This window comes from Babylonia areolata, chromosome 31 (genome assembly GCF_041734735.1).
Source record: "Babylonia areolata isolate BAREFJ2019XMU chromosome 31, ASM4173473v1, whole genome shotgun sequence".
NCBI lineage: Eukaryota > Metazoa > Mollusca > Gastropoda > Neogastropoda > Buccinidae > Babylonia > Babylonia areolata.
In genome coordinates, this window is record NC_134906.1 from 29,894,481 (window position 1) to 29,905,957 (window position 11,477).

Consider the following 11,477-nt stretch of genomic DNA (forward strand, 5'->3'; position numbering starts at 1 on the left):
CTAATTCTGACCCAGACAGTCACCACTGAGAGTGGGGAAGGAGCGTGGACAAGGCACTCTCCACTGTCATCTAATTCTGACCCAGACAGTCACCACTGAGAGTGGGGAAGGAACGTGGACAAGGCACTCTCCACTGTCATCTAATTCTGACCCAGACAGTCACCACTGAGAGTGGGGAAGGAGCGTGGACAAGGCACTCTCCACTGTCATCTAATTCTGACCCAGACAGTCACCACTGAGAGTGGGGAAGGAACGTGGACAAGGCACTCTCCACTGTCATCTAATTCTGCCCAGGAACGTGGACAAGGCACTCTCCACTATCATCTAATTCTGACCCAGACAGTCACCACTGAGAGTGGGGAAGGAACGTGGACAAGGCACTCTCCACTGTCATCTAATTCTAACCCAGACAGTCACCACTGAGAGTGGGGAAGGAACGTGGACAAGGCACTCTCCACTGTCATCTAATTCTGACCCAGACAGTCACCACTGAGAGTGGGGAAGGAACGTGGACAAGGCACTCTCCACTATCATCGAATTCTGACCCAGACAGTCTCCACTGAGAGAGTGGGGAAGGAACGTGGACAAGGCACTCTCCACTGTCATCTAATTCTGACCCAGACAGTCACCACTGAGAGTGGGGGTGGAACGTGGACAAGGCACTCTCCACTATCATCTAATTCTGACCCAGACAGTCTCCACTGAGAGAGTGGGGAAGGAACGTGGACAAGGCACTCTCCACTGTCATCTAATTCTGACCCAGACAGTCACCACAGCAGCTGCCTCCACTGCTTTTCTGACAGTCATCGTCAGTAAGTGAAACATGACTGATCTGATCCATCATACATACACTCGCATCTTTTAAATCTCGTCTCAAAACTCGACTTTTCCCTCAGCAGTAAGTTCAATTGTGGCAGGTCCACTTCCTTTGTGTTAGCTGTGCTTGACTATGTATGTATACATATGTATGTGTACATAACTACATGCATGTATATGAATGTGTATTGTGTGTGCGTGCGTTTATGTAAGTTTGTGCCTGCCTATGTGTATGTATGTGTTAGGGTAGCTGTTAGATACACATGTATTGTTAAAATGTATGTATGCAGTGTGTGTGTGTGTGTGTGTGTGTGTGTGTGTGTGTGTGTGTGTGTGTGTGTGTGTGTGTGTGTGTGTGTGTGTGTAGTCATATTTTGGTGTGTGTATGTAACATAGATGTCATGTTTTATGTTAACAAAGCGTTTTTGTAAAGCACCTAGAGCAGATTTCTGGATAGTGTGCTATATAAGTATCCATTATTATTATTATACACTGATACATACTATATCTTACATATATATATATACATATGCACTTCCCCTGGCTACAGAGTGCTCAATCAAGCCTCACTGCCTGCCTGTCACTGGTCAGAGTGGCTGAGAGTGCACTGGGCCCAGTGAGAAAGTGTCACATGTTGGTGTGACAGTGAGACACTGACCCCACAAGGCTGGGGGTGGGGGTGGGGGTGGGGATGCCAGGGTGGGGGGGAGAATAGAACATCAAATCCATTCCGTGGACTTGCGAGGTTTCTCAGTATCTGTGTCAACTGTCTGCCAACAACATGTGCATGTTTACAACAACAACAAAAAATTTGTGCTCCATTTGCATACAAGGACATATCTATCATACATGTATGTAGACCGTACATGTGTAAAGATGAGTCATTCCTAATTATACATTATATGCAAAATGTAAACATGTGTAAAGATCAGAATCACTCCAAGTCACATATGTTGACAGTGCATGTGTGTAAAAAGAGGAGATTCACTCTGAATCATATATGTTGAAAGTGCATGTGTGTAAAAAGATGAGAATCATTCTGAATCCCACACTGACAGAATGATACATACGCATGTAGAGGGTACATGTGTGTAAAAAGATGAGAAGCAGTCCAAATACTTCAACAACAGTGACTGTTGTCAAAATACCATCTTACGCACACACACACACACACACACACACACAGAGTATACACACACGCACACACACACACACAGACAGCATACACATACACAGTACACGCACACACTCACATTAAGGGTAATGATAGTAACATAGCCATTGTAATTGATAACTAGAATAAATCAATAAATAATGAAAAAAAACACATATAAAGAAGGGGGAGGGTATCATATATATATAAAAAAAAACAAAAAAACCCACCTTGTTCCCACTCTTCCCCAAAGAAAAAAATGATAACAATGACGAGTGAACGGTCAGGATTAAGTCAGTGGGAGGAGGTCATTCGTCATACCACCATATCACCACAGCAGTGTGCAAGCACAGGATTAAGTCAGTGTGAGGAGGTCATTCGTCATACCACCATATCACCACAGCAGTGTGCAAGCACAGGATTAAGTCAGTGTGAGGAGGTCATTCGTCATACCACCATATCACCACGGCAGTGTGCAAGCACAGGATTAAGTCAGTGTGAGGAGGTCATTCGTCATACCACCATATCACCACGGCAGTGTGCAAGCACAGGATTAAGTCAGTGTGAGGAGGTCATTCGTCATACCACCATATCACCACGGCAGTGTGCAAGCACAGGATTAAGTCAGTGTGAGGAGGTCATTCGTCATACCACCATATCACCACGGCAGTGTGCAAGCACAGGATTAAGTCAGTGTGAGGAGGTCATTCGTCATACCACCATATCACCACGGCAGTGTGCAAGCACAGGATTAAGTCAGTGTGAGGAGGTCATTCGTCATACCACCATATCACCACGGCAGTGTGCAAGCACAGGATTAAGTCAGTGTGAGGAGGTCATTCGTCATACCACCATATCACCACGGCAGTGTGCAAGCACAGGATTAAGTCAGTGTGAGGAGGTCATTCGTCATACCACCATATCACCACGGCAGTGTGCAAGCACAGGATTAAGTCAGTGTGAGGAGGTCATTCGTCATACCACCATATCACCACGGCAGTGTGCAAGCACAGGATTAAGTCAGTGTGAGGAGGTCATTCGTCATACCACCATATCACCACAGCAGTGTGCAAGCACAGGATTAAGTCAGTGTGAGGAGGTCATTTGTCATACCACCATATCACCACAGCAGTGTGCAAGCACAGGATTAAGTCAGTGTGAGGAGGTCATTTGTCATACCACCATATCACCACAGCAGTGTGCAAGCACAATCACAAACATCACGCTGACCAACAAGACAACCAAGATGCAAAGCTGTCCAACACAAATCGCTCCAAGTCACATGTTCCACTGAATGCAGGGCACCGTGAAGAGATCCAGGTTTTGACACACAAATGAAGGACATGGAGGTATGTGGTGAACAGCTTGGAAGAAGGAGGAGAAGAAGAAGAAAAAGGAGGAGCAGAAGAAGATCGAGGAGGAGGAGGAGGAGGAGGAGCAGGAGCAGCAGAAGAAGAAGATGGAGGAGGAGCAGCAGCAGAAGAAGATGGAGGAGGAGCAGCAGCAGAAGAAGAGGAGGAGCAGCAGCAGCAGAAGAAGAAGATGGAGGAGGAGCAGCAGCAGAAGATGAAGGAGGAGGAGGAGGAGGAGCAGCAGCAGCAGCAGCAGAAGAAGAAGATGGAGGAGGAGCAGCAGCAGAAGAAGAAGGAGGAGGAGCAGCAGCAGCAGAAGATGGAGGAGGAGGAGCAGAAGAAGAAGGAGGAGGAGGAGGAGGAGGAGGAGGAGGAGGAGCAGGAGCAGCAGCAGCAGAAGATGGAGGAGGAGCAGCAGCAGCAGAAGATGAAGGAGGAGGAGGAAGAGGAGGAGCAGCAGCAGCAGAAGAAGAAGATGGAGGAGGAGGAGCAGAAGAAGATCAAGGAGGAGGAGGAGGAGGAGGCGGAGCAGCAGAAGATGAAGGAGGAGGAGGAAGAGAAGAAGGAAAAGAAGAAAAGCAGTAGAGGAAAAAGAAGAAGAAAGAGAAGAAGAAAGAAAAAGGTGGTGTTAGAGAAGTGCAGACCATGCAGGACACGCTAAAGGATGCTGGCACCATGTGGGTTTTGGCCTCATTCACTTGTGGAGGCAATCAGTTAGTCACCAGCACATGCATCCACTGCATCATGAGTACAAAAGTGGTCAATAGTTCAGCAACTTCACAGAACAGCTATATTTACAGCACAGAATTAATATCATGTCCAGTACCTGAGGACATCAAAACCAAGGAGTAAAATGCCTCATGTTGACAAAAAACACGAACAAAAAGCATACACATGTGAATGAACACTCGCAGTCAACAAAACAAAGATAACTGAGACAATTACATTAATGGCATACAGACAAACCTTTGCATTCAAGACAGTAAAACAGATATATAAATACAATGAGTCCAAATAAGCGAATAACAATGCAAGAAAGAACACAGCCAATCACACACCCGGAAACGGAACCAAGAATGATGCACAAACCAAGGCCTCCATCCCATCCAGACCTGATCCAAGGAGAAAAGATTAATAACGCTAAGAGAACAGCAACACCTTCATTCTGGCTCACTGCTTGTCGGACATTTCTCGTTGCTTATTGTTCAGCCCACAGCAACAGGGCCTATCAGAACTCCCCAACCAAATAAAAGAAAAATCATGTTAAACACAATACTGTATCACACCTGGAAAACAACATTCAAAAAGAAAGAGTAAAACCGACAAAAAATACAAAGTTTATGACATTATCTTATTCAACCCTGCACCCAAGCAGTGCTATGGCTTCAAAATTAGTTTCGTTAATTAAAACATTTTACATGCTCGTACACAGCATTCATAAACCGTAAGCAAAGAGAACTTACGTCTACAGAATTTCCGGCAGTGTCCTCATACATGTGTCGATTAGGAGGAAAAACTAGTCAATTTCAATATATTTTCTGCTTTTTGGGCAAGAACATGGAAATGAAGCCTGCCAAGGGTGTAAACTTCCCAGGGTTGACTGGATTTACTATCAGTATTAAGCTCAATCAGAAAAATCACGCTATCTTGAGGACACCAGCCCTTCTGCTCAATTCATCTCCTCCAGCTTAAAAAAAAGTCATATAAGAACAATTTTAAATTCTTCAAAGCCATGCAAAAAAATACATGAAAACACCCATCCAGATATACAGGCCCATTTTTTAAAGTAAAACAGACAAATAACGTCTAGCCAGAACGAAGCTATTGCTGCTCTCTACAGACGCTTCATATGCACGGATGGGGCAGATTACTGGTTTTGGTTAGTATCAAGGGCACAGAAGGGGTCACGAACCAACATGAACAGGGTCAAGGCCATCTGTGTGGGTGGCCAGCCACTGTTGGAGAGCGGGTGCGGTCCTGACGCTGTCGGGGATGGACTGTAAGGTGGCCGCTGCAGCTCCTCCCACCCCGCCACCTTCACACCAAGGGCACGTAATCAGGGCATAAAGCAACAGGGAGGGGAGGGGAGGGGGGGGCTGTATGCATGTAATGATGTACACTAGCAAACCTGGCAATTTTCACCACAATCATCATCATCATCATCATCACACCTTCACAGCAAGGGCACATAATCAGGGCATAAAGCAACAGAGGGAGAGGGTGGGTGTGTGGGGGGGGTTGGGGGTGGGGAGAGGGGGCACTGAATACATTCACAGAGAAAGCCTGGCAGTTTTCACCACAATCATCATCATCGTTATCATTGTCATCGTCGTCATCAGGTCCATCAACCCCTTCACTGCTGAACTTTGCTGTTGGCAATGGTCCAACCGAGACAAACTAGTTAGTTGTGGTCAGAGTTACCTGGGCCTGATCCAGGGCAGCGGAGCTTTGAATAAACTCACGAGATCAGTGTGGCATGGGTTTGGGGTTCACTCACCACAGTGTGTGTGCTTTTTTCAGTGGTGTCATTGGTTTTGCTAAACAAAAGTCATCTTCTTCTTCATTTGTGGGCTGCAACTCCCAAGTTCACTCGTATGTACACCAGTGGGCTTTTACGTACATTCATGACCATTTTTACCCCATGACCATTTTTACCCCGCCGCTGAACAAAAGTCATACAAGAGGTCTACATACAGAGTGGTACATTACTGAATCCCGACCTGTGAGCTCTTTCTTATCTCATTCTCCACGAGGTGACAGCCCTTCAGTGACAAGTATACCCATCAGCAGCATTCAAAGAATTAACCCTTTCACCACTGAACCTTCATGAAATAAGATCAGTGTGAATGGGGTATAAAAAGAAAAAGAAAAAAAGTGCAGTTACTACAATCTGTGTACTTAGCAGTGTAACTGATTTTTTTTTTTTTTTTTTTTTTTTTTTGTCCAAAAAATGCTATTCAATAATATAGTTTGAAGAGAAAAAAAGTCTGAGCTACAGGATAAAGAATGATGACAGACAATTCCTGGCTTGTAATGTTGGCGAAGTCTGACCTCATTCAAGTGACAACAGTTAAAGAACCAGCATCTCACCAAATGCAGTCCAGGGGTCAATAACTAAATACAATGAACTGTACATCATTATACAAAATAATACAATGACAATACTTAGTTATGGCAGCTTCCAATAACTTGATGGATGATCAAGCTGTCAAACACACACACACACACACACACACATATATATATATTCATCAGTGCTATACTGACATCTGACAAATACACATGATAGTGATGATACTGATCACACAATCAACATGTCTTCTTTCTTTTCTTTTCTTTTTTTTTTTTTTTTTTCTTTTTCTTATTTTTCTCTTGAACAAATTTTCAATCTGACCAACTGCTATACAGAACTATCAGAAGTAAAATTTTGCATAAACTCACCAATAGCTAAAAAAATTGTAACCATGCACTTACGATATAAACTGACTTATCACATATTTCAAAAAGACACGTGTATTAGTCTATTACTGTATGTGTGTAAAAACAACAAGACATATATTTCATCCCTTTCAACTGGGAACCAGAAGAGCAAAAATACAGTGGGATCTAGAAAAAATGACTACAACATTGTCAACAAGAATACTACTACTAATAATACCATGTAAAAGTGTGTAATCATTCTTGATCTCCCACCAGCAAGCTGTCAGGGGGGAAGAAAAACAACATCTAAACACCTAAAACATCTGAAAAGATAAATAAAGTGATATATTCAAAGAAAACTGATCATCAACCGTTATAATTTATATATATATATATATAAATTTTATTTATTATACACACAAACACACACACGCGCGCCCACACACACACACACATCTCTCTCTCTCTCTCTCTCTATATATATATATATGTATGTACATTTTGAGAGAGATACATTATTATATATCTAGATATATATCTAGATATAGAATATAGATAGTTATTCAGAAGAAACATGAACAGACATATTCACATCATCAAGAACAATAATAATAATGATAATAATATCAATTATATATACCTTGTATTGTACTGCAATTTACATTGCATTATCAGATTATGTTAAATGTTGTATTGTATTGCATTGTATTGTATTGTATTGTCACAACCGATTTCTCGGTGTGAAATTCAGGCTGCATTCCCCAGGGAGAGTGTGTCGCCACAATGCAGCGCCACCCATATTTTCATTGTCCATGTTTTTTTTGTCTGCAAGTATATATATATATATATATATATATATATATATATATATATATATATATATATAAATTTGATTTACTACAGACAGTGTGCGGGTGCCACAGATGCCTTTCTCCTACAGTGTGAACAGGTTTCTGCTTCTCTCAGGGTGGGCCAGGGACAATCTGCGATTAACTTGTCGCTCAAATGGGTTTCCAAATGGCCCATGACCTTTGCCCTTTGGCCCCTCACTTTCAGTAGCCACAGGTCATGTCACCCCTGGTTTTGCCCAGCATTCTGAAGCTGGGCATTGTTATTTGATTACTCATCACTTGTCCCTTCTCTGACCATTGTGTTTCAGTTCATCTGCATTGTTTAGTCATTTACTTATGCTTGTCATTCTCTTGCCATTGTGTAATTTCAGTTAACAGGCTTGGTGGTGGCTGTGTCCACTGAGGAAGTTGAGACACAGTCATGTGTTCTTGGCCAGGTGACTGATAACAAGTGATTTGTTTTACACACACACACACACACACACACACACACACATAAAAACACATGTACACTGACACACACATGTATACACTTATGAAAAAGCACCAGCACAACATATTATTTGAAAACAGTATTATTATAAACAAGTTCAGTTCAGTTATATGCTTTATAATTTATTTTTTAATTTTGATTTTCATCTTATTTATCATCCATTATTCATTTATTTCAATTATTCATTCATTTATTTATTTATTTCATTTACTAGTTTTTAACTATTTATTTGTCTTACTTGATTTGACTTTATTACATTTTCCCTCGAAGCCTGACTCAGCACACTGGGTTACACTGCCAGTCAGACATGCATAACTAGTAGATGCGGTGTTGCATATGGATAGTGTGTCTATGCTCTACAATATCATAAATCATGCTGCACATTCTGAACTGAACACAGAAACCTGTGCTGACTCTATCCCCAACCTCTGTGTGTTCACCTGAAGAAGCAACAAAAGGCACAGGGATAAAGGGGAACAGTGCTGGTGATAAACTATTGTCATACTGATAAGTATTGCTCCTATGTGAGTATGTCCTTCCTGTGTCCTTTGTAAGATCTCTACACTCTCAACACTTGACATTCTTTAACATGCTCTGCGTCTGACTCACATTCAGTAAGCCCCTTTACCTTATTTTCAACTTATAATATGTTATATAAGATCCTGCATCCAGAAAATGAAGTTTGAAATCTAAAGTTTCGAAAAACTTATCAGTTTGATTTTATTTGAAATATTTTCACTTGCTTTACGAATGTTTTTTTTTTCTTTTTTCTTTTTGCAACGTGTCATCATTTAGTTTCAGAGTTGTGATATCACATCATCTGTGTACAATGCAGAACTTTACATTAACTGTGCAGTTCATGCCTCCCTCCTCTCTACCAGTAAATTATACCACAGCCCAAGAATGGGAAAAACGATAAAAAAATAAAATTGAGCAGGTGTGAGTTAATATGTATATCAATTTGACTCAAATCAATTTTAAAAGAAGACGTTAAATACGAAATTTGTACAACACACACACACACACGCACACACACACACGTTGTGAAGGTAAAGGGTATCATTCTTTGTCACTGAAACGGTTGCCGTGACAGTGCCGTGGTCCATGATTACGACGGCTGCAAAAATAGCGAATGACTAACTGCTGGCCGCCAATACCCCGCAGCATGCATCATCCATCAAACCAAATAGCCCTGTCAATTTCATGACACGAAGTCTCGAATGCTTAAGTTAAACGTAACAAACCTGACTGATATCTATCTACAGGCGCAAAGGCAGCCAACCAAATAGAAGTTCCTAAAAACAAAGGGAGGCAAAGGGTGTGTGGGGAGATAGAACCTGGCGTCCAACATATTGCCTGCAAATGAGTGAATCATCCTTCAACGGAATGGTCAGTGGGAAAACTTAGACCAGCACTGGCAGTAGTAGCAGACAGCAATTCACTGGACCAGACATTTCATGAAGTACATGCCACCTTGCGCAACATACGTTTAAAGAATGAAAAGAATACAAGAGCAAAACTGCTGACGGAGGCAAAATGTGCTTACCGGAATGTTCTGTGAAAATATTTCCCTGCGACACGCGCGTTTCTTTTGTTTTTCCCTTCCCTTTCGCAGAACTGCTTCGGGGCTCCTTTTCTTTGGTTTGTTGAGCACCCATGACGTGCCGCCTCCACAAAAACACACACAGCTACATTACCGGCCCTCAACTTCAACTGAACTTCTAACAATCTGTCCCTAATGTACTGGTTGAGTCTCTGTCGGAAAATATTCCATTCAGGAGACACTGATGCTGACTTTTAGAATCAAATTATGCACGATCGCCCAACTTCCTCCCACAGTCGGTGGCCGCCATCTTGGTCACAAATAGCGAAGTGAAAATGAGGCACAAATTGTTGACCTCTCAACCTCTCTTAGAACTGTGACGTCACAAAAGAGTTTCCTTGGTGAGGGATTCCCTGCGTTGCGGTTATTTTTAGCTCGAGCACAGCAACCTGTTGGTCGCGGTGTGTGATTGGTGTTTCAGTAAGAGGGGAACAAAAACAAGCTTTGAAACTTATAAGCAGTCCATAATTCTTTGATCTCAGAACGTATTTTGTTATGGATTATGGTCAAGGTTCGACGCTTCATTTACATTTTATTAATTCGTCAAACTCTCTACAAATGGTTAAGAATTTTGTAGAATTGTCCAGCTGATTTTTGAATGAGTTAGTAGGTGGTGCTTGTCAGTTTTAAATGCAATGGCAGTTGGTTCCATACATCCGTAAGTCCCTTTACTGGAGCAAAACTTTCTTGTGTTGGGCTAGTATTTGAACATTGTACTTTTTTTTTCCATCAGCATTTATTGTCGAAGTTTACTGAGGTGCAGAGAAGAACTGATCCCAAGACACATCAACATGACCATTGAAAAGCTGATAATTATGTCTCAATATGAGATGTATCACCACGTATCCTTCTATACCCTTATTGGAAAATGATTTTAAATAACCTAATCGATCATGATAAGTTAATGGTATTTGTTTCTATATATCTCTGTCTCTGTCTCAGTCTGTCTGTCTGTCGCTCTCCGCTCCCAGTCTCTCCTTTTCATTAAGGCAGGACGGTGTTTTCAAGAGGCTCATCAGTGGCCGGCGGCGTTTTTCTTCCTTTTCTTCTCAAGTTGTCTTTCTCTCACCATTCTCGATCCTCTTCCTTCTCTTTTTCTTCATTCTCACTACTTCTTTATCTATTTGTTCATCTGTATATCTAATCATTTACTTATCTACCGATTCACCCTGAGTTAGTGTGTGTGTGTGTGTGTGTGTGTGTGTGTGTGTGTGTGTGTGTGTGTGTGTGTGTGTGTGTGTGTGTGTGTGTGTGTGTGTGTGACGTGTGTGTGTGTGTGTGTGTGTGACGTGTGTGTGTGTGTGTGTGACGTGTGTGTGTGTGACGTGTGTGTGTGCGTGCGTGTGTGTGTGTGTGTGTGACGTGTGTGTGTGACGTGTGTGTGTGTGTGTGTGTGTGTGTTTCCAAACGAGCAGGCCTTACTTATCTACCGATTCACTCTGAGTTAGTGTGTGTGCGTGCGTGCGTGCGTGCGTGTGTGTGTGTGTGTGTGACGTGTGTGTGTGTGTTTGTGTGTGACGTGTGTGTGTGTGTGTGTGTGTGTGTGTGTGTGTGTGTGTGTGTGTGTGTTTCCAAACGAGCAGGCCAACCATTTAGAAATATGACACCTTCATTGCATTTAGTTTACAAATGATGCACACATGATAATCTATATTTGGTTGTGTTTTTGATGGTCGATGTTGTTTTCTGAAAATCCTCCATACCCCAACAACTTGAACAAGGGCCAAAGGTTAACTGAATCTTGAAATCTCTCTCTCTATATATATCTATCTCAGTACCATGCAAACGC

General features: G+C 42.2%; 1 protein-coding gene across 1 annotated transcript in view; it reads right to left on the minus strand.

Moving 5' to 3' along the window:
* LOC143276240 (uncharacterized) overlaps positions 1-9,928 on the minus strand; it is a 52,388-nt gene extending 42,460 nt beyond the window's left edge. Inside the window, exons 1-2 of the mRNA XM_076580715.1 lie at positions 9,632-9,928; positions 5,234-5,356 (exon numbers count right to left, since the gene is read on the minus strand). Coding sequence (XP_076436830.1) covers positions 5,234-5,356; positions 9,632-9,743 — 235 coding nt within the window. The 5' untranslated portion in view covers positions 9,744-9,928. The remainder of the gene's footprint in view (positions 1-5,233; positions 5,357-9,631) is intronic.
* Between the last annotated feature and the right edge of the window lie 1,549 nt (positions 9,929-11,477).